The 22817-nt window shown below is 35.3% G+C and overlaps 3 protein-coding genes across 3 annotated transcripts; 1 reads left to right on the top strand and 2 right to left on the bottom strand.

Annotated features, from left to right (window-relative positions):
- The first annotated feature begins 1104 nt into the window (after nucleotides 1-1104).
- On the top strand, nucleotides 1105-12364 carry LOC114734641 (uncharacterized). The gene is made up of 11 exons (XM_028922279.1): nucleotides 1105-1224; nucleotides 1789-1882; nucleotides 2224-2408; nucleotides 2531-3152; nucleotides 3737-3861; nucleotides 4764-5685; nucleotides 7262-7744; nucleotides 8311-8624; nucleotides 9093-9191; nucleotides 9282-9407; nucleotides 10098-12364. The coding sequence occupies exons 1-11, from the start codon at nucleotides 1105-1107 to the stop codon at nucleotides 11883-11885; spliced, it is 4878 nt and encodes a 1625-aa protein (XP_028778112.1). The 3' UTR covers nucleotides 11886-12364.
- A 182-nt stretch (nucleotides 12365-12546) lies between these two features.
- LOC114734657 (mavicyanin-like) lies at nucleotides 12547-13959 on the bottom strand. Its single transcript, XM_028922298.1, has 2 exons — nucleotides 13761-13959; nucleotides 12547-13144 (listed from the first exon to the last, which is right to left on the bottom strand). The coding sequence occupies exons 1-2, from the start codon at nucleotides 13936-13938 to the stop codon at nucleotides 12729-12731; spliced, it is 594 nt and encodes a 197-aa protein (XP_028778131.1). The 5' UTR covers nucleotides 13939-13959; the 3' UTR covers nucleotides 12547-12728.
- A 3100-nt stretch (nucleotides 13960-17059) lies between these two features.
- On the bottom strand, nucleotides 17060-21591 carry LOC114734601 (probable protein phosphatase 2C 38). The gene is made up of 4 exons (XM_028922223.1): nucleotides 21255-21591; nucleotides 19638-20008; nucleotides 18299-18535; nucleotides 17060-17206 (listed from the first exon to the last, which is right to left on the bottom strand). Exons 1-4 carry the CDS (start codon nucleotides 21589-21591, stop codon nucleotides 17060-17062), a joined length of 1092 nt encoding a protein of 363 aa, XP_028778056.1.
- Nucleotides 21592-22817: the final 1226 nt, after the last annotated feature.

The following is a 22817-nucleotide window of genomic DNA, read 5'->3' as shown; positions in this document are numbered from 1 at the left end:
TTTCTCTCCCCTCCCTTCTCCTCAATTTCTCTCATACCAAACAAATCCTCAAATATTTTTTAGTATATTCAGTATTCTAAAGTATTTTTTGTGTGTGCATCTAACCGCCAAAAATATTTTTTGATGTATTCGGCATCAAAGCAAAAAAATACTTCAAAGTGCTCGATGCCTCTAAAAAATATTTCAAGGTGCTAGATACGTCACAAAATATTTTAAATTATTGGACAGTTCAAAATGTTGGATACAGATGAAAAAATGCACTGGATGCACCTTAGCCGTTTAGATAATGTGGTTTTTACTCTTTTTTTTTTCCCTACCAATAAACAAGTGTAAATTGTTTGGCCTCTTATACATCCACGGTGGTAGTAAATCTTCGTGACTTTTTTAGCTACTGTTATGTGTACTGGCCGGTGTGTTGTCATATGTGGGCCTGCGTAATAAAAAAAAAAACACAAGTGTGGTTTTATACATTATATGGACTCTGAAAAGAAGACACTGTTTTACAAGTTTTTATGTCTTATACTTCAAAAACAAAATCAAATTACATACATGTCTCTTGTATCCTCTGTGCGTAAATTTTAATTTTACCTGGTTTTCTATATTGATGTTTGTTTTCAAAATAAAAAAACAAATTATAAAAATTGTTTTGAATTCCATTAAAATAATACTGTACCGATTTTTTTGACAGATATACTGATATTTTCATTTTAAAATATGTATATGTATATTTTTGAAAAAAATAAAATCGTATGTAATTTTAAAAATTAGTTATTGTTTTACATGGCTTATTATCCATTTTGAAAAAAATTTCATGCATTTTAAAAATAAATAAAAGTTATGTAATAATTAAAAAAAATAATGATTACCAGAAAAACTCTTTTTCCCCCGTCAAACCAGGAAAAAAGTCATACCAAGGACATAATGGTCATTCGGTAATGGTAGGAAGCAGTGCCGCCCGCCTTCGAGTTCTTTTCTTCGCTGGGCAGGCGACCATTTTTCTGGCTGTCGATTTTGTCTGCGTTGCTTTGCCTCCAGAAAAGCTTAGAGAGAGAGAGAGAGAGGGAGGGAGGGAGAGAGGGAGGGAGAAAGAGAGGGAGAGGGGGGATGGAGGAGTCTGGTGAGCTTGGGGTCCGAGCTATGGCGTCGGAGCCCGCAAATGCGACCCCCAATCTTAACGCGCCCTCCAAATCCAGAGAAGAAGGCGAGCTGTCCTCCTCCGGCGACGTATTGTCTTCTCTACCCTCTGTGATCTTACGTTTTCAACTCAGGACATTTTTTTCTCTCTTAAATTTTTAATCTAATTCTTCTTCGTTGACTTGGGTTGGGGCGGGGGAATACCCACACGAGGGAATGTGACAAGAATATGGCAAAAGTCACACTTTATTTGCGTTATGTAGATTCAGTTGGTTAAAATATGTTGTTCAGGTTAGTTTTCTGCTTGTTTTATCAGTCTGCTGTTGCTTTTGTTCATTCTCGATGAGGGGCGACTGTAGGATCCGATGTCTAGATTAACTACACTTAAACCTGTGGGACTAGGTAGCATTGTTGGATGATTTTTTCCCCTTCATTTTTTTTTAAAATTTTTTGCCAGTTGTCATCTTGTTCTGTATTTTTGTATTCCCGGGAGGAGGATTCCTCAGCCTCTTTTTTTTTTTTTTTGGTCTTTCTTTACTCTCTCTATGATCCAGGAAAAAAAATTGAGAAATGACAGTTGGATGACCCCATGAAGGTGTTATTTGGTTTTCTTTTTCATGCATTTTTAATTTTAATGGGTATTTTGTCTTTCAGGAAGTCCCTGCGTGCAACCCTGGAAAACCCTCCCCTGCTGTAGTGTTCAATTCAGTTTCTCAAGCCGTCAATGATACTCAGGCCATTCAGGGTGGTAAGTCTTGCTAACTGTCAACTAAGGGAAAGCTGGGGTCTGCTTTTTGGATCTCTAGATTTGCTTTCTGACTTGACCAGGGTTTATTTCTGTTCATAATATGCCAAAATCTTGTTAATTATGTTTTGTCTTATGGAGTTGGAAACTGCACGTTTGCTCGTATCACTTTATTGTAGTTTTGTTGTAAATGCTGTCTCGGTGCTTTTTGTATGATATGTTCATTTCTTTATCTACTGGTTGGAGTTTACCATATCTGAGTTTATTGTACAACATCTTCCAAATTAAATCATAGTCTTAAGTAATGTCCTAAGGTTGGCCTTTTCGTTGTGATATTTTTGCAGGTGCTAATGGTATACAGTTGCAGAAAACCATGCAACCAGTTTCTCAGAAGAGATTTAACAGGAACCAATTACCGCCTAAATCCTCAATGTGGCCTACTCATGCAGGCACTGATAAAAGTCTTGTGATCAGCTTCTCTGATGATGATAGTAGTAGCGACTCTGAAATCAGAAAACAGGATAAAGCTGTTGAATCTAAATGTAATACTTCCAGATTGGATAGCAATCAGAAGCCGCCTTCTTCATCCTCGGCAAAATCATACAAGTTACTGAGTGGTGCTAAAAGTGTAAACAAGTCAGTGCCTAAAAGATCACCATTAAATCACACATCTTTTCATCAGTAACCAAAATTCATGGTTCTAATTCTAAGGTTGCTGGATCCTTCCCACCGGGTCAAGGATCTCGATCTAGAAATTTCTATATTGTGAACAAAAATTTAGCAAGTCAGGAGCGTAAAAATGACCAGGGAGTGGTATCAAATAACAATAAACTTCAGGATTTGCGACAGCAGATCGCAATTCGGGAGAGTGAGCTGAAGTTAAAGGCAGCCCAGCAAAATAGGGACTCTACTTCAACTTTGGGAAGGGATCATAATGCCATCAAACTGAAGAGTGACACTGCTAGAAAATATACTTATTCAGAGAATGCGCCATTGGAATCGAAGGAGCCAGATAAGAAACGATTAAAACTTGGCAGATCTTATGCTAGCCCTCAAGCTATTGAAAGTCAGCCAGAGGTTCCTGCTACAAAGTCTGTGTTGCCATCAAAAGAGTCTGCATTTGAGAATTGCAATCCACGAGATAGAAATAAGGTTAATCATGGTGTGAAAGAGACTCCATTACGCATAGGAGAGAAATTAGTTGTCAAGCCGCAGGGTCATGACAAACGTCTTGACATTTCATCTCAAACTATGCAATCTAAACCCAGATCTGGTAGGTACTTGTCTTTATATTTCTTGTATGCATCCTCATTAATAGAAGAAATGCCTTCTAATTAGTGTTTTCTTTTAATAACTCATTACCTTTTGTAATGTGGTGGTTCTCCATTATCTAGTGATAAGGTCATATAAAGAGGCTGTCATGTAAAATTCAATGGCTTATTTTAGACGGTCAAGATTTATATGCCTCTTGTAATTTTAGGTTGGATGTATTTGTTGCTGATTTTGCATGTTTCAAGTTGCATAGACGCAAATGTTAAGTTTTGTATAGAAAATTTACAGGGGTTGTGCAAAAGGTCAATGCTCGTGGGGTCTATGGTTAACTTAAAAGTTGAGGGTTAATTGCATAGCTTTCTAAGTTGTTATAGTGTTTCTATTAACTTTGGTTGAGTTATTCCGTTGACATGTCATAGAATTTGTGAAATTTGTTGTCCAATTGCTGGACTCTATTGGCATAAATGAAGTGTGAGTAGAATAACGTGCTAGTTGCTTGATTGAAACTTAGCCCACTTATCTGTCAATATATTGTGCGAGTCTCTTTATGTTAAAAATACCTCATGATGTTATCTTAATGTACAGACACTTGTGTCGATAATAACTTCAACCAGACGGACAAACATAGTAGGGTGGCTGACTCTTGTGTTAATTTCAACCAAAATGGTCTTCCAGCAAATTTGATCTCCAATAGTGTTCCAACGAGTACAGTAAGTTATAATTTAGTATACGTGACATTTTCTTTAGTTAGCAACTTGACTGAAAACTTCACTGCTGCCTTTTCCATTTAGTTATTGGCCATCACATGTGTTCTTGTCTTTGAGAAATTCGTTGGTGTCGAAACGACTGAGTCCTAAGAAATTTTCTCAATCTGCCATATTTTATTCATGACGTCTAGTGTTTATATAGATATACGTGGGGCAACAAGCCTGCCTCCTAACAAGGATAATGATCTAAATCTATCTAAATCCCTCAAAGAATAAAATAAAATAAATAGACAAATCTGACTTGATAAAGATAATTTTAAGGGATAAAATGCTAATAAATAGAATATCGAGTAAATAATAAATAAATAATAAACTTCTTGAGACACACAGTTCAACTGTTGGTGTTGGTTAGAAATCTTTTACGATTAGAAAACTATAAATTGACACTCTACTGATTGATTATCATGTGATGAATGGATTTGTTTGGTTTATAAATACTGCCCCTCTTCATTGTTATTTTCTCAAGAGTGGGAGGCACCTGTAGGTGTGGATCGTAGGTGGGGCAAGATAAAATTTGGATCAAGATACCTATTGTTTCTACTTTTTCACATTGTTTTGATTTTGGAATTGGAATATCTCTGTGATGCTTCTGTTTCTTTCAACCCTGTGGAAAAGTGTCGAGTCAGTTCATGCACCAAGTTCCTCCTTGAATAAAGTCACAAATGCTAAAAATATGAAAAGTTCCTTGAAGTATGACAAACTCATATCTTGAGATAACATGATTAGGACACTCAAAAATGCAAATCAGGTTTTGTTATTGTGGTCCTCAAAGCTAATTAAAGGATTTCGATATATGTCACACCTTTAACCTTTAATGTCATTGACTCTCTTTGCTTCTCATTCAGGAACTGTTAAACAATTTTAATGATCAGTCAAATGACTCTGAGCATAGCAACATAGATTTGAATTCATTTTTTGAAATGGAAGAATTGATAGACAAGGAGCTGGAGGAAGCACAAGAGCACAGGCACAGGTGTGAAGTTGAAGAAAGAAATGCTCTTAAAGCTTACCTGAAAGCTCAGAGGGCTTTGATTGAGGCTAATGGTCGATGCACCAATCTTTACCACAAAAGGGAATTGTATTCAGCTAAGTTAAAATCTTTAATTTTGAACAATTCCGGTTTTTCTTGGTCCTCTGGCCAGCATGCACATCTTGATTCAGGGCTGGATTACCTTCCTAGACATGGATATGCAATACCCACATCAAGTTGTCAGAGGCAGGCTGAATTCAATGATGTTAACCAACTAGGGTTTGATACAACTAATGAAGATGTCAACAATGGACCCTCCAATGCAATGTATCATCATATGAATAGAGTGAATTTGGGGTCTGAACCTTGCAGTGAACCAGATGCCAGTACATCAGAGCCATTGCCCCGAAGGGGTAATAAAACTGTAGATGGAGTTAATTCTCCTTCTGATGAATTAGATACATCTGCTAATGATAATGGAGAGATGTCTCCATCTTTACATATGTCTACTGATCATGACAATGTAGATCAAAGAAGGCAATATTCAAACACCAACTTAATGGATAGAGATACTGCACCACATTCCAGACTTGGTGCTGAGGATCCTCAGGATTCTTTGCTTCTTGAAGCAGCATTAAGGTCAGAGCTGTTTGCAAGATTAGGTACAAGAGCTTCAAAGAGTAGCAGTACATGCAACAACCTAAGGCCTGCTGCTGAACAAGGGGATGAAAATGAGAATAGGAAGATACATGATGAAGTTGCCCCATTATCTCAAGCAGAAGAAAACGCTTTTAGAGGTAATTGCTTTTCTAATAGAACTTGCCCATATGTTTATACATGCCTGTTTTTTGTATGTGACTTAATTTCATGAATTTTGAGTTTGATTTGTGTTTGATAATCTAGTGGCTGTTGTATATATAGACCAATATCACCTCAAGTGATTAACTGTATATTCTTGAGGGAATTTCACTAAGTGGTTTTCATTAGTTGCTTCTAAAAGACTGGGAGGTGCGGTTCCTTGCATTTCTATAGAATTTTTATGGGCATGATGGTGGGATCTGGAAGATGTATTATTAATGCCGAATAGGTTTTTGTGTACAGCTCATTGAGAAAATGGGCAAAATGAGACAAATTACACCAGAAGCAGTGAAACCAGGTCTAAATTACTGAATAAACAATGGAGATAAAATAGCAACGGTGAAGATAAGCTTTTCCTGACTTTCAAGAGGTGAGGACCTCTCCTTGCTCAAAACAGTCTTCTGCCCTTGGCTCAGCTGCACACAACCCTATTAATGCTCCTGCTCAGCCCTTGCCACCTGGAAGCCTTGTCAGAAGCCAACTCAGCCTCTTTAATTGACCCATTTGCTCCACTAACAGTTAATGGGCCTTTGTTCCTCCCTTTGTTGGAATAAGCTCTGCCAATAAATGAACCAGGCCCATCACATAATTTCTAGGCGGGTGATTTTGATAGAATATTATAGCCAGGATAAAAATATATACGTGAAGATTTTTCAAAATAGGTTCTTTTAGTGGTCTTCTAATGTTGCTTTCAAGTTGATCCAAACATCATTAGACAAGTAAGGAACAACTAAGACGATGCTGGTCACCTTTGTGGAAGATAAACAAAAAGGTGGAAAATTAGGTTGCTTTTCTCATTTCCAGTGACGCTTGATATTGGTTGAAAGTTGTTCTTTTACATATAATCATTGATCCTCATATTCTCCTGCCTTGCTAAAAATTTAGGGGGAAATGACACTTAAGTCTCTAAATATGAATTTAGTGACAGTTAAATCTCAAAAGAATTGTTGAAAGATAAGTTGCAAGTATTGGTTGAGACATTGCAAATGTGAAAGTCTTGTTCGCAAATGAATGAAAGCGGCTTATAAAAGTTAAATGCCTAATTGGCAACCGAGACTCTTGTATTTACTACTATCTGAGCCAATATTTGCAACTCAGTTTTTAACAAAAGTTTTTTGGGACCAAATTGTTATTAAATATATCTCTTGGGACCCAAGTGTCATTCCCCTTCAAATTTATTTTGGCTTGCAGCATGAAATTTCAGTTGAAAACAAAACAGTATTGCAAAGGCTTTAAAATGTTGCGTATGCCTCGTAGTGTTTTAACTTGCAAAAATGTTGGAACTACTTGGTTTGTTTGTTGCAGAGACGCAAGCTATTGACATCTTTAGGTATTGGCTATTATTTAGGGCTCAGCCAAATGCATCTTGGTTCTCAATTGTGATGTAGTTCATATTGGTTCTAGACCATCAAGTATTGATCAACACAAGTTTTTTTGCATATATTTTTATGTCTGTTTTCATTTTTAATTCTAGTTAATGAGAGGATGAAAGCAATATTTATCTGGCTCGTGCAGAAATTCAAAGTCAGCAAAACACTTGTAGAACTTCTTTGGTTTCCAATTACAACACTGCTTCAAGGGATCAAGGGTCTCTTGTTCTTCAACCTCAACACTCAATTGGTGCAATGAAGATATCACCATTGATTTTTAGGAGTGCATTTAGTCACCTGAAGGAAATGTCAAAATCAAATTCAAAACAATTACTGAGTAAAAATCAGTGGTTTCATGTTAATGATGGTGAAAATGAGAATAATAGTTGTCATGGTGCTACTAGAACAGAGTGTGGTAGTATGTTAGCAATGGCAGTGCCTACTGCTGGTTGGAATTTCGCTTCAGAAGAAAGCTCTTATAGCTGCAGTCCTGCAGTTGATCCATTTTGGCCACTTTGCATGTATGAGCTCCGAGGAAAATGCAACAATGATGAGTGTCCTTGGCAGCATGTTAAAGACTATAATGATAGAAACTATCAGAACCAGCACTCTGATAATGATGATGCAGGTATGAAAAATTTATGGTGAATGGTGATTTCAAACCTGTGTTTTGTCCCCTTTTTTTAGTATTTAAACATTTTGTTAATGTGTGACGATTTTTAGTGTGTTTTCTATATGATGTGCTTGGTAGCTGAACAAGATAACAGTATTGCTAACCAGAGATAAATAGGCTAACGGATTGGATAAGTAGTAGATGATACCTTTGATGGTGAACTATTGTGTTAGATAATACATTGTCTCGATTTCATCTCCCATAGTTTAAATGCTCCATGCAGTCTTTTTATTTTGCCTTTGATATTCTTCAGTCTCCATGATGAGCCCGTTAATAGACAAGTAACATGATTTTTGCACAGTGAATGTGCCTATTTAGTCCTCAATTTTTATTGTAACAGGGTTAGCAGACACCAAAAATGGTATGATGTTGTGACTAATTTGAGTTATATGATGTTTTGTCTGTATGTTTTAGTGAGGAATGCATATTCAGCATCTAGAACCTTTTTACTGGTGGACATCAAGAATTGAATTGATAATACCTTCGTGGTTTCTTTTCCTTGTAATTTTTTTTTTGGGCAGATTGTCAAGGTGGATTAACATCACATCAGCAAAGTGCAACTAAAGTTTTTAAAAGTCAAAAAGCTGCAATTCTGCCAACTTATCTTGTTGGCTTAGATGTTTTGAGAGCAGATCAACTTGCATATAAATCTGTCCTAACGCATAGAAATACTCAGTACTGGCAGAAGTGTTTCAGTATAACTTTAGCTACTTCAGATTTGCTTCAAAATGGTTTACCAGAAGATGGTCCGTTCTTGCATGGTGGTGATGAACGAATTGAAGTCCATGGGACCTGGAACAAACAATTATCTTGTTTACAGTGGAAAAGAGCTGTGGTTTGTTACTTCTATTTTTTCCTTCTTTCTTGTGATGCATTGCAATATCTGTTCATTTTCAGTTATATTCTCTTCAAATAGATTTAATCCTAAGCTTATCATTTCTGTCCCTGCCATAAAATAAAAAGTTATCCTGCTTTTTATCGTATGAAAGTTTGTAAGTATGATAAGCACTTTCATTTCTTGACTTGATGGAATTACTCAAAAAGTTTTGCTAAGATTTTGGTGCTGGGGAATTTCAACTAGTGAACGAAGCATTCAACTGAGAAAAACACTTGTTTATAGGAAAATTAGTTTCGCCAATTTTATGCAAAGATGAATTCTTTTGGACTATGTTGTAGTTTTGACATTAATCCTAGCCTTCTGTCAGGAGTGGCATAATTGGGAAATGAACTTATGTAAGAAAGTTTGAATTGATTTCTAAGTTCCTCCGAGCCAAACTAACCTATTTATATATTGTGTAAATAGAATCAAAATGAACAGGCTCTTGCTGCTAATGAGCAAGCTGTTGAGATGGCACTTCTTGTTCTCAATCAGGAAATCAATAAATTGGAGGGCGTAAGAAAGGTAACAGTTGTCTCTGTGCCTTGGGAGACCTGGTATATGATTGTATTATTGTATTTCCACCCTCTTCATCTCAAAATATGGATTTTGTAGGCTCTATCTGTGCTGTCTAGAGTTTTAGAGACTGATCCGATATCTGTGGTTATCTGGTTTGTTTATCTGCTGATTTACTATGGAAATTTGAAGCCGACTGGAAAGGATGACATGTTCCTGTATGCGGTATGTTTTCTACTTATATGTGGCTAGAGATTTAGGAACTTTTGAGAATGTTGAGACTCCTCTATTTATATAGAAATAGTAAACTATGGACACTGCACTGAACAATTTGTACATGTTTTCCGTTTGTATGACATTAGTCATTGGCAGCAGAAATCATACTTGTTTGGCACTTTTGGTTGTTTTCTTTTTCTCCATGCTGATACATATTTCTTGATATACGCCTTCTCATGTCCTATGATCAGTTATTTGGGACCATCTAACCATCCAGCTAACCTGGGTTTGTGATTTTCTGTCTTGTGCTATGTCACATTTCACTCCAATTCTTTTGCAGTTATATGTTTCTCTGGCTATATATCATACACCCCACCCTTTCTTATTGTTGAAATTTAGTCTTGAAGTAGTTTAACGGAATTTTCCCTCCTGTCTTGTACTATGTTACATGTGAAAGCTGTTCCTCACACTCTGCCTTTTTCCCCCACTTTTTCGGGTTGGCTTTGCCCTTGTAGTGTCAATATAATCCAATAAAATGCTCCCCCCCCCCCCAAGTGCTCAAGAAAAAAGAGGGAAAAAACTTATTTCCTCCTCTGCCCCTAATTTGCCCTATTTTGTTTTCTTTAATAGAATGTTAGTTTTCCTTTTTTGAGAACTGAATATAATCTTTCAATGGAAAATCTCACTATTGTTTGTCAGGTCAAGCATAATGAGGGATCTTATGTACTATGGCTGATGTACATTTACAGTCGGACACAGCTTGATGAACGGTTGGCTGCCTTTGATGCTGCCGTCTTGGCACTCTGTCATGATAAATCTGCTGTCAAGGATGGAATACATAGTAGCGCGTGCATCTTAGACATGTTTCTGCAGATGGTTGATTGTTTATGCATGTCAGGGAATGTTGAGAAAGCCATTCAGAGAATTCATGGAGTATTCCACAATACAACAAAGTCCGATGAGCCTCATCATCTGTCACTCTCGGATATACTAAATTGCTTAACTGTTACTGACAAATGTGTGTTCTGGATTTGTTGTATTTACTTAGTTATTTACAGGAAATTGCCGGATGCTATTGTACAAAAGTTTGAGTGTGAGAAAGATCTTGACATTGAATGGCCAGTTATCCATTTATCAGAAGAAGAGAAACAGATGGGTGTTAAACTTGTGGAAACAGCTGTTGAATCCGTTGACTCTTCCATCTATAATGAATCAGACAAAAATGAAGTTAATCTGAGGTTTCTTCAACTTTTTGCTCTCAATCATGTTAGATGCATGGTTGCACTGGATAACCTGGAATGTTTGTGGAGCTTGTTGGATAAATATGTCAAGTTGTACCCTTGCAGCATTGAGTTGGTTTTAGAATCAATTCATATACAGAAACAGGAGAATGGGATTGATACTTTCATGGGATTTGAGGAAGCCATTAGCAGGTGGCCGAAAAAAATTCCTGGAATCCAATGCATCTGGAATCAATACATTGAAAATGCTATCCAGGATGGAAGAATTGATTTTGCTAAAGAAATTACAGTCCGATGGTTTCAATCTGCTTGGCAAGTTCAGGAATCCCATGATGCAGAAACGGACGCCACATATTGTGATCATTCTTCCAGTTCTTTGGGAGTTGATTCTAAATCATTTCCAGATACTGCAAGCTCTGGTCTTAGCCAGATGGATGTAATGTTTGGATTCCTTAATCTCTCTCTCTATAAATTTTTTCAGGATGATGAAACAGGAGCTTGCATAGCAATTGACAAGGCAAGGGAAGCTACCAATTTCGGAGCTTTAGATAATGGAATGAGAAAGCATGCAATGTTTTTGCTTATTGATGCCTCATGCCTAAAAGATAATGGTCCTAATGGTGGCATCAAGAAAATTTTGGAGATGTATAATGATAGCGTCTTTCAGAATTTTATGGCTCCCAAGCTGATGACAAGAAAATTTTTTGACGACGTCAAGAAGCCTCGAGTCCAGCAGCTTATGAGTAACTTACTAAGTCCAGTTTCAATTGATTATTCTGTGATAAACTTGGTTCTTCAGTCTTGGTATGGTTCATCACTTTTACCTCAAACATTCAGTGATCCAAAAGAACTGGTGGATTTTGTTGAAGCCATCTTGGAGGTGGTTCCCTCCAATTTCCAATTAGCAATTTCTGTCTGCAAGCTTTTGAGCAAAGGCTTCAATTCTGCTGATGCTGATCAAACTTCAGCTAGTTTGTTGTACTGGGCTTGTTCAGCTATGGTCAATGCAATTTTAGATGCCATCCCAATACCCCCAGAGTACATCTGGGTGGAAGCTGGGTTGTTGCTGGATGACGTTATGGGCATTGAGGCCATTTCTCTGAGGTTTTATAGAAGGGCTTTAACAGTGTATCCATTCTCTGTAAGGTTGTGGAAATCCTTCTGCAACCTATACAAGGTTTTTGGAGAGGCAGGCGATGTTATTGAAGCAGCAAAAGAAAGGGGTATTAGTATTACATCTGAATGACTTCATAACACACTATTATTTCACTGAATGCCAGATTGTTAATGGTAGGATCAATACCCTTGTGTTCCTTTTGGGCCAGCTTTTCGTCTTACAATTGGAGGCCTAGAGGGAGGTTTTGTTTTTGTATAGGACAACGCTGCCCCTCAGCTTGAATAGTATTTAGTATATTTGGCATTTTGGCACAGAATTGAAGACATAGTTTATGCAAGGTATGAGCTAACATAACTTGTACAGTGGCGATTTTGGGCACTTAGCTTGTTAGTTCTTCTGTAGGGTGGGTTTGAAGTTTTGGTGACATTTGAGGATATTATTTTCCATAAGAAATAGATTATACTAATATTTGATGTTGTGGTTTTTTTTTTAATTGTTTCTTTAATTTGAAAGGGAACAAATGTTTTTCTGTTGTGCCCATGTACCTATTTTATCACATCAATGGATTTGTTTAAAGGAAGATTTGTCATTGGGAGCAGCAATATTAACTCATTTGTTCTTCAGTACTAGAAATTGATTCCTACTGAATTGAAGAATGTGACATTCTATCTATTGTATTATTATTAGGTTTTTCGAGTCATTATTTTTTTAACGTTATAATACATCAGTGTTTTTACTTTAAAATAATAGGGAATTTAAATATCTTTATTGCATCCAGAAAATCACTGACTTCAAAAATAGTAGTAATGTAAATTCCCAAGATGTATAATGTATACACGATATTTTTTAAAATAATTTTTAAATCATGGTAAAACTCGAAGGGTAGGTCAGCCTTCCAACTGCAAATCATTATTATTGTGTAGTTAAACAATATTACACTCAAATAAAGTCATAATTAAGTTATCACAATACTCAAATCTGGAAAATCCAGGAAATAGAAGCCACCATGAGAGCAACGCAAACCAACTGAACATTAGTGTCCACACCAACATTCTTAGACCCACTTGTCAGAGGAGTGTGTTTCTGGGACGATGCTGTAGTCTTCCCCGGAAGGCCGGAGGTGGCGCTGGTCGGACCGGCCACTGGCATTGCCCTAGCCGGGGCCTGAGCCAGGGAACTGGTGCCATTACCTTCGACATGAACATGGAGCTTCATACCTCCAAGGCAATACAGTTTGTTGCCACTCACAAAATACCTGTCTCCAGGTCTTGTTAATGGCACAGTGGTGTTTCCATTGCCATAAGTTGCCAAAACCTTGTTTGTGTTGCATGTCTTGTAGTTTTCTCTTGTAACTTCATCGACACTATCAGACGAAGAATATTGAAAAACTGCAAAAATAGAATAACAATATTTCATTTTTATTTATTCAAATTGAACCACAAAATTTCGACGGCTGAAAGAAAAATAATCATCTTTAGGGTGTATTTTTGTGACGTACATTCAAGATTTTAATGTTTATTATTTGGTGAAGATATCAAAATAAAGAAGAAAAACAACGTTTCTTCCTGATGGATAGATAAACTCTCAGTTTAGCAGTTCTTAATGGTGGATAGAAGCTAAATTTTAAAAAACAAGATTTGTAAATAAAGGGCAGATTTGGAATTCAGTAATTAATACTACCTTCAGTTTTAAATATAAGAGTTAGTTGACTAATTTGAGTAGATTAAAGAAATAAGTTAAATTAGTTATTTATAATAAATGCATTGTCTTTCCTAAAATATCCTTATTAATAAAGTGTATTGGCTAAAACTACCATCATTAGAAACACTATCTTGAAAAAAAAAAAGATAAATGAGAGAAAAAGTGAATTGAAGTCTTATATTAAGGACCAAAATAAAAGTTAAACGAGATCTTATATTAAAGACCAGAGGTAGTATATGAAAATAGAATTTTAATCTGGTGCCTATATATAAGAACAAAGTAATTAAGCAATAATATACTTACTAAGAACATCGCCGGCCTTGAATTTCTTATCTTGAATCCAGGTACCCAGATTGGTACTGATATCCCAACCTGAGTTGTCTCCAACATAGTAGGTGGTGGCTGAGCATTTCATAATAATAACAAAAGCCAAATGAACAACAAAAGCCACAATCATCATCAGCTTTGCCATGTTTAACATAAATTTTTTGGCTTTATCAGAATTCTACTTTGTTTGATGAATTAGCAGCAGGTAAACACAAATGAGCCCCATTTAAATACCTAAGGGTTGCTCTTGATTAGATCACCTAACTTCTATTTATTTATTTATTTAATTATTTTGCCCTCTTTACGTAAAGATATTAGGTGCGAAACATCATAGATATTCACTAATCCGCTGTAACAACCACCAAGAAGTTCAACTCTCTGCCATATATATCTTGGCCCTCTTGGACAATCCGGTGAAATTACCAATCCCTTCGAACCATGCGGATAAAAAAATTGCCTAAATTCAGTTAAAAGCAATAGATGTGTAAAAAATGTATTTTTTTTAAATATACCCTTTATTTATGGAGAAAGTAAATGAGAGAGAATGAGTAATAATATTGACCTGCAACAGAGACGTGTCTTTAATGGAGGTAAAAACAGAAAAAAATGATTAGTTAAACTTCAGATATAAGGTATAATTAACTTATAAAAGAATTAATCAGCCTTATTTTTTAAAATTGTAACCTGTACATACGATTCGAGGGAATATATTATTGCTAATTTGAATGAATGAGTGACGACAAGTTCACTTTGGTGGTCAGCACTTTGCAGTTGAACGGTATTGTATAGCAAAGGCTTGATTGGTTTGACTTTTTCACTTCTATCTTATGATATCATCAAATCAGAGAATTTGAAGTCCACTATAATTCATACCACCTTCAACCATAAAATCCATACACAAATTCCAAAATTACTATTGACTTGTTATGCAAGGTTATGGAACCTAAATTAAGAGATTTTTAATTAAAGCAAAATATATTACCCCCTCCACTTTTATTATTCTAAAGCATTGTTTAAGGTTTTATGATTCAATTTATAAGGTACTACTTTCGGTCTTAATTATAAGAACTAGTTGACTAATTTGAGGAGATTAAAGAATGAAGTTAAGTTAGTTATTTGTAATAAATATGTGTTGTCTTTTCTAAAATATCCTTACTAATCAAATATATTGGTTAGAACTACCATTGTTAGAAAAAATACATAAATATTAGAGACAAAATGGATTGGGGTTTTATATTTAAGACTAAAATAAAAGTCAAACAAAGTCTTATATTAAAGACTGAAGGTAGTATTTTAATTTATGGGATGTTGAGAATAATTAATATGTTTGTTTTTCAAAAATATTCCTGACAAATGAAAAAAGAATTACTTCATCCCCTTTAATTTAGCAGGGAGTTAATTATATTTAATGAAGGCTATATTTGCAAAGATCAAAATGTTTTAAGGACAATAACTAATCATATCGGTTTGTATAAGTTAATTAACTTTAACATTATATCAACTAAGATATCGTCGTTTAACTTTAACATCCTCTCATTAAAATCTTCCATTGCATTGCAAGATTCAAATAAGCAAGTGGTTTGTATCATTAAAATATTACAAAGCAATCACTACCTTTTAAGATTATCCTTCGATTAAAATCAATCGGTTTTAATTATCTTTAATTTCTTTCCTATATAATCTCTTTTTATATAATACAATTAATACGGGCATCTGTGAAAAAAATTAATATTATTGACATTTTCCCCAAAGTATCCTACATTTTGAACCAAGTATATACTAGCTGGTAGCTAGAAATGTTTTATATTTTGGACCAAATAGAATATTAATTAAGTAATGCTAATTGATACTACCTCCGGTCCTTATTATAAGATCCTATTTGATTTTTATTTTGGTCCTAAATATAAGACTTCAATCTACTTTGTCTATCATATTTATCTACTTTTTTTCATGATAGTCTTTCTAATAATAGTAGTTATAGATAACAAACTTGACTAGCAAGGATATTTTAGGAAAAACAACACCTATTCATTACAAATAACTAACTCAACTAAGTTCTTTAATCTCTCCAAATTAGTCAATTGGGTCTTATAATTAGGACCGGAAGTAGTATTATATTGTCAATCTTAAGAACCAAAACTATTGGTTTCAAATTTGATAAAATAAAACTAAAATGAGATCAAATTTCAAGAACTAAAAATGATATTAATTCTATTACAAACTAGAGAAAGTACTTAGAAAAGTACCAAATGTCAATCTTTTTATATGGTTGAAATATATGGCATGGGATATGATTAAAGTCCACTACGTTTTAATTTGAACCCTCTTAATATATGATTTCTTTTTTTAAAAAAAAAAAGCGCGCACACAAAAAGAAAAAGAATGGACTTTTTTATTTGTTTTTTTATTTCTCTATTACAAATATCGATATTTGAAGAAAGAAAGAAATTAAAGAAGAGAAGTTTGAATAGAAGTAGAAATAAATCAGAATTGACGAGAATGAGTACTAGCTAGTGGAGGAGACAGGGAAGTGGTGTGGCGTAGGGGTGTTCACGGGACGGATCGGGACCGGGACAGGCCTGTCCCGGTTCCGTCCCGATGAACAGTAACGGGACAGATTTTCTGTCCCGTGTCCCGGCCCGTCCCGGGGTTGTCCCGGTCCCGGTCGGGACGGGACGGATCCGGGACGGGACCGGGACGTCCCGAAATATTTTTTTTTAATTTTTTTTAATTTTTTTTAATTTTTTTAATTTTTTTTAAAAAAATCTGATTTTTTTAATTATATTTTTTTGAGCTTAAATCTTATAAAAACATCTTTTTATTTGTTTGGGCACTCTTAAACAAAAGCTCAAAATATTACATATAATAGTTATTAAAAACTCTAAACAAAAGCTTTTAACACAATAAAAACTTGCTAAAAAATCTAATCATCAATAATCTCAAATCATTAACAAATATAAAACTCTAAATAAATATATCCATAGTTCTATACAATAGTCTCAAATCTTAAAAAAATATGAAAAAAATGATATTATAAAAAGTTAAAAAAATTAATTTTTTTTTTTAAAAAAGGGACCGGGACGGGACCGGGACGGGACGACCCGTCCCGTGTCCCGTCCCGTCCCGGTCCCTTTTTTGTCCCGTCCCGGTTTGTCCCGTCCCGAAAAATTTCGGGACGGATCCGTCCCGTCCCAATAAGACCGGGACCGGAACGGGCCGACCGGGACGGGCCGGCTTTGAACACCCCTAGTGTGGCGAGTGATGAGAGAAGATAATTAATCCAAATACAAAACAATGACAGTTATGTCGTCATGGAAGTGCCTTCTCACTCCTCTCTCTATCTTCTTCAAGTCTGAGTATCTCATCTCTCTCTTCTTCGCCGCCTCACACAGCGCCGCTTTCACCAGCCTCCGAGCTATTCCCTGTACGTAGTAAGCTTGATGAGATGGAGATGGGTGTGGGTATTAACAATTTATTAGTTCATTTTGAATAAACAACTGTTAGAATATTCAAGTTTGGGTGGACTTGAGATGATGATCATATGGAAGTTAAAGCTAATTAGTAATTAATAAGTACTGTTTTCAGTCCTTATTATAAGAGCTATTTGACTATTTTAAGTAGATTAAGGAAGTTTGTTAAATTAGTTATTCATAATAAATAGGCATTATTTTTTCTAAGATAACTTTACTAATTATGTATATTAGCTAGAACTACTATTTGATGAAATATTTAACATATGCAACCATTATAAGGATTATCTTGAGAAAAATAGATAAATATAAAAAATAAAGTGGATTAGGGTCTTATATTTAGGACCAAATTGAAAGTTAAATTAGCTTTTGTATTAAAGATAAGAGGTAGTAATATATAATAAAGCGAAACGATCTATAAACTTGAACCTTAATTGGCCCATATGTTTCCTCCTGCTTTTGGGTTTGACTCCTTATTTCTAATAATAAGTGGCATTAGAACTAGGTTTTAACTAGGACTTGTGTGAAAAAGACGTCATTGGAATTATGTAATTGTGAACATGTGTGAAGCCTAAAATGGGAATAGCCCTAGCTAGCCTTGATTGCAAAAACATGAAATTTGCGTTTGTAGCGTTTTTGAATGTGGAAGAGTAGCTAACAGACTCACATGATGAGGAGAGATTGTTCATTTCAGATAAAATTGAGCTTAATAAGTAATTATACTACAAAATGAATTTTACATTTAGAACTGAAGGAATAGATAATAAAACTCGTAAACTTAAATCTCAAAGTTTTGATTTGAGATGTGGTGTCTATTATTTATTGCTCTTTGTTATCACTACCGCACCTTAAATAATATTGGACTATCTTTATCATTTTCTAACTCTCTACAGAATTATGGTCTAATTGCTGAAGGGTGTGGGCTCAAATGGGTAATGATAGATGCTTGTATCAAATTAAATAAACTGGAAGTAATTAATATCAAATTAAAGAGAAAGTGGAATGAGTGAATTGGAAATCAATTAATGAACCAATGAAGCGTACATTGCGGGGATAGTTGTACACGATTTCAACAGCTTCTTGATTGGTCAAGTGCTCCCACAAGCCATCTGACGCAAATATAATGAACTGATCATCTGGGTGGTGTTTTTGCACACTTATCGTTGGTTCTGCTTTCAGGATCGGCTTCTCAAAGGGCTCTGATACCCTAAATTTCGCCAGAAGTGGTTCTTTGTTAAACTCTGCCCTCTTCAGATATGCATCTCCTATGGATCTCGAAACCTGCAACAATTAATATATACACACTTTTATCATCAGTTATAATATTTTCATGCAGCTCCAAGCCCTTTCTTAGGTTTCCCTTTATCTCCTAACAGATAGTTACACCACAACAACAATAAACTAGGCATGATTGCACAATGTCATTATGCTCTATCTGACAAGAATCATAGTACGAATTGTTGAGGTTGTGCTCAACAAGTTTATCGAGGATTCTTCTATCATTTTATGATAGGAAGAGAGAGAGAGAGAGAGAGAGAGCAGATACACAGGCTTAAGGCCTCTGATAAGCCCATCTCTTTGATTCTCTAATTCTCTTTATCAGCTATAATATTTACATGCCTTTCTTAGGTTTCTTATGAACCTCTATCTCCTAATAGATGGTTATACAACAACCGCTCTTTATCCTACATGATTACATGAGATATCATTGTGTTCTGTCAATAACTAAATTTTTGGACAAACTATTAAGGTCCCGCTCAATAATTTAGTTGATTGTTCTTCCATCCTTTTTATGATAGGTGAAAAAAGAGAGAAAGCATATACGCGCGGGCTTGAGACTTTTAATATATTTCTCTCTAATCCTTTCTAATGCTCTTCATCAGTTATAATATTTGCATGCCTCAAAGTTTTCTCTTAGGTCTCATTTGGTACAAAATATTGAAAATGAGGGATAAAGATTAAGATTACACTTGAAAAAAATTATTAAAAAAGTCTTTAGTATGAGTAATTGCTTTTACATGGAATTAAGCAAACCTATGGAAGTAGGATTGGAGAGAATACCGCTTCCCCCCATGGTATTCTCCAACCCCACATACATGGATTTGTCTAACCCAATATAATAAGCAATTTCTCATGCTAAACGCTATTTTTTTCAATCTTAATCTCAATCCCAATTTCTTATTTTTAATGCTTCATACCAAACGGTTCCTTATGTTTCTTATGGAACCCTATCTCCTGACAAATCAGATAGTTACATAACAATAAGTCTTATCCTACTAATTAAATGGTGTAAGGTATATGAATCGCTCAATCAATAACCGAATCCTTGAATATATGTCCCTGTCAGAATAGATAAAAAAAGAGAGAGAAAGCAGACACTTGCCTGAATGATGCCTTTGACACGCCAGACCCTGTGCTTGAGGATGACGATGTGAGGATCATGGGGGTGAGAGGAACGTAGCTCATGTCTCACAGATTCCATGCTGGCGTTGTGCTCAGAAGACAACTGAATGGCCTTGATCTCTTTGTGAGCCTTATTATGGAGTCGCCCTAACACAGCACGAGAGTCTCCAGCATTAGCTACGTACACCACGCCGTTGCAGATTATGCCTATCAAACAACAACTTCCAACTGATGCTAACAGTGGCTTCTTCACCCACTGCTCCTGCACTACGCTTAGAAACTCCTCTTCTGTTTCCAAAAATGCTTTCTTTATCACCTCTTCTGACATCCCATGATGCTCTGAAGTAAATCCTACACACACAAGCGCAAGAACCATTGTAATATTGGATAGATATGCATAAAGAAAACACTACTTCTGCTAACTAGTTTGTCAAGAGGTGTCTGTGTTTCTTTTTGTTGAAGGCTTTAAGCTAGTAGGGTGAGATTGTTTGGGGGGAAAGTGTAAGTAAAGAGTTATATATAGTAATCATTAATAAATGGTTATGATTTTAATTAGAATAAAGGGTTATATGTCAAGCCTGTGTATGTGTATAGTTATACAGACACACCTTCAATTTTATAGATAAACAAGGGGTTAAAGATCTTCATTCAATGCTCTTTCTAAGCTAGAGAAGTTATTTAACAGGAATAAACTTAAATTTTTAAAGTATGTAAAAGAGTCAGATTTTGATAGAGATAGAAATAGAGCAGTGATCAAGTCCTATATATGTGGGTGTCGTAATACTGAGACCACGCCTATCTTTTTATCTTTCTGTGATCTAACTGCTAGGAAGCTCTTAGACAGTCCTCATCATAAAAGGAACATACTAAACTTCACACATTTTAGGCTTTAGGGTTAGGGCTTTGCGAATAGATTAGCTTTAGACCATGTAAATAGAAGGGCAACTAATGTAAGATATATGGTTTTGGTCAAAGGGTAATATCAAGACCATATATATAACAAATTTGATGGCCATGGAGTGAGTCCTGTGTCTGTAAATGTGGGCCTCACAATACTAAGGCCACACTTATCTTTCTATCTTTCTCTAATCTCTCAATCTTTACTCATATTTAGGTTTTAGGGGTTAGGGCTATGCAAAGAGAAGTTTTAAACCATATAATATACCCCCCTCCAATCCTAATATACTACAAACTAGCTAGATACTCCTCCGATCCTGAATATAAGACCCATTTAACTAATTTGATTAAATTAAGGAAGTTAGATAAGTTAGTTAATTATAAGAAAAGTGACACATTTTTCCTAAAATACCATAATTATCTTTCTTAATACCTCATCTCCCTCTTCTATTTGATTATGGTTGAAGAAGTATCCATAGGGGTAATATAGAGAAAATTGATAAATATGAGAAATGGATCTTATATTTAGGATCAAAATCAACTCAAGAATTGGGTCTTATATTAAAGACCGGAAGAGTATTATATTTAGGATTAGAGGTAGCATATATATGGTTTTGGTTAAGGGTAATATCAAGATGATACATATAACAAGGAACAAGACGAGGGAAAAAAAAAGTCATATAAAGTGAAATAAACTTACTTTTGATGTTGTTGAAGAGGTGGTCATTGACAAAGCGAGCAGCTTCAGGACCTCCATGGCCATCATAAATGCCAACAAAAGTGCCTTGAGGGCCATCATCTTCAAAAGAACTCATAGAACCAGATTCAAGCTGGCTTTGATCTTCCAACAAATTGTTCGCCTGAACAACAGCCATGGAGAATTCTCCATTCACATGTCTCCCACAATCCTTGTACCACATCAACCCGTCCACACGACCATTGGAATCCCCATTCTTACTAGAATTATTCTCTGTCTCATTACGCGATGATGGCCTCCAACACGGTGTCACAATTCGCCTGATTCTTGCTGTTCCCATTATGATCTTATAATCTTACGTAGTCTCACTCAAAACCATCCTGCAATTAACAACCTCATTATCTTCGACGACACAATTATCTGATCGATGTCAGTTCCTAGCTGATATATATATATATATATATCTCAGTTTCTAGCTAGCTCCATGATATGGTACGTCGGTTGGGATTTATCATAGGGGATTACGTTCGAATGTCCCAAAACCTGCATTAATTGTGGGCTATTTTAGAACAAAACCAAATTCTTTACTTTGATTCTTATTTGTAAATGAACGTTCGCGACATAAATGTAAGGTTTTAAACCCTCAAATACAAATACGTAGCTTGATGCGGAAGCATTTAGCATACGTACGTACCTTGAAATTAAGATATGGATATGTACATATTGAGACAATGAACAATGTTGCAAACTCCTTTGTGAAAGGATTTAGAACCTGCAGGGCTATGAATCTTACGATGGAAAAACAAAACTTTCTGAAGAAAGTTTTGGAGGGTTAATTACGTACGTTGAAACCTTGCTTTTGATGAGAATTTGCAGCGGTGGGAAATCTCTATTTTTCCCTTAAAAACAGAAATTTAAGAATGAATTAACAGATATCACTCGGTTTTTGAAAGAATTTTCAATTCATGGTGAGAGGAGTTGCATCGATCCCTAAGGGCTTTTGGCGTTTCAGGTTAATTATTTGTTATGGTTTTCTAATTTATTGCATTGGGTTTTGACCTTGACCTCCAACAAACCACCATATTTGGCCACTTCTCCTCATCTTCTTTTCTCCTTTATTTAGTTAATCATTAAAGTTCCTTTCTTACAAAAGAAATTTATTTGATTCATTTATTGACCAAAAATTCAATGTTTCTTTGTTGTGGATTACATGTATCATGATTCTTGCAATCCAATGAACTAGCTTAGTGAGGGTTTGTTCAACTAACGAAAGCCGCTAGTTTCATTCAACCGCTAATAGGAAACTTTAATTTGAAAATTATTTAGAGAGTTTGAGATAAATTACACAGTTCACAAGATGTATACGTACTCCATCTCCATCTGGTTCTATATACAAGTAACAACTGATTAAATTACAAATTACGTAGATTAAAAGTGTTAGTTAAAATTGAATTAAGAGCAATCAATGTATAAAAAATTTAATTTTTTTTTCAAATATACCCATATTTATAAAGATGAGGGGTGAGAATGAGAAGGTGTGGGAAAAAACAAGAGAGAATAAATAGA

The sequence above is a fragment of the Neltuma alba genome, unplaced genomic scaffold, assembly GCF_004799145.2.
Source record: "Neltuma alba isolate B1F8T4 unplaced genomic scaffold, ASM479914v2 tig00013120_pilon, whole genome shotgun sequence".
Lineage (NCBI taxonomy): Eukaryota > Viridiplantae > Streptophyta > Magnoliopsida > Fabales > Fabaceae > Neltuma > Neltuma alba.
Note: the sequence above shows the minus strand (reverse complement) of the source record. Positions and strands in the feature narration are given on the sequence as shown.

Excerpts from the sequence above, each read along its gene's own strand:
- LOC114734641 (XM_028922279.1), top strand. The coding sequence starts at position 1,105 with ATGGAGGAGTCTGGTGAGCTTGGGGTCCGAGCTATGGCGTCGGAGCCC. Across the intron at positions 7,745-8,310 it reads CTCTGATAATGATGATGCAG|ATTGTCAAGGTGGATTAACA; the intron begins GTATGAAAAATT and ends TTTTTTGGGCAG. Across the intron at positions 9,408-10,097 it reads ATGACATGTTCCTGTATGCG|GTCAAGCATAATGAGGGATC; the intron begins GTATGTTTTCTA and ends ATTGTTTGTCAG.
- LOC114734657 (XM_028922298.1), bottom strand. The coding sequence starts at position 13,938 with ATGTTAAACATGGCAAAGCTGATGATGATTGTGGCTTTTGTTGTTCAT. Across the intron at positions 13,145-13,760 it reads CAAGGCCGGCGATGTTCTTA|TTTTTCAATATTCTTCGTCT; the intron begins GTAAGTATATTA and ends CTATTTTTGCAG.
- LOC114734601 (XM_028922223.1), bottom strand. The coding sequence starts at position 21,591 with ATGGGAACAGCAAGAATCAGGCGAATTGTGACACCGTGTTGGAGGCCA. Across the intron at positions 20,009-21,254 it reads CCTCTTCAACAACATCAAAA|GATTTACTTCAGAGCATCAT; the intron begins GTAAGTTTATTT and ends TTGTGTGTGTAG. Across the intron at positions 18,536-19,637 it reads GTGTCAAAGGCATCATTCAG|GTTTCGAGATCCATAGGAGA; the intron begins GCAAGTGTCTGC and ends TAATTGTTGCAG.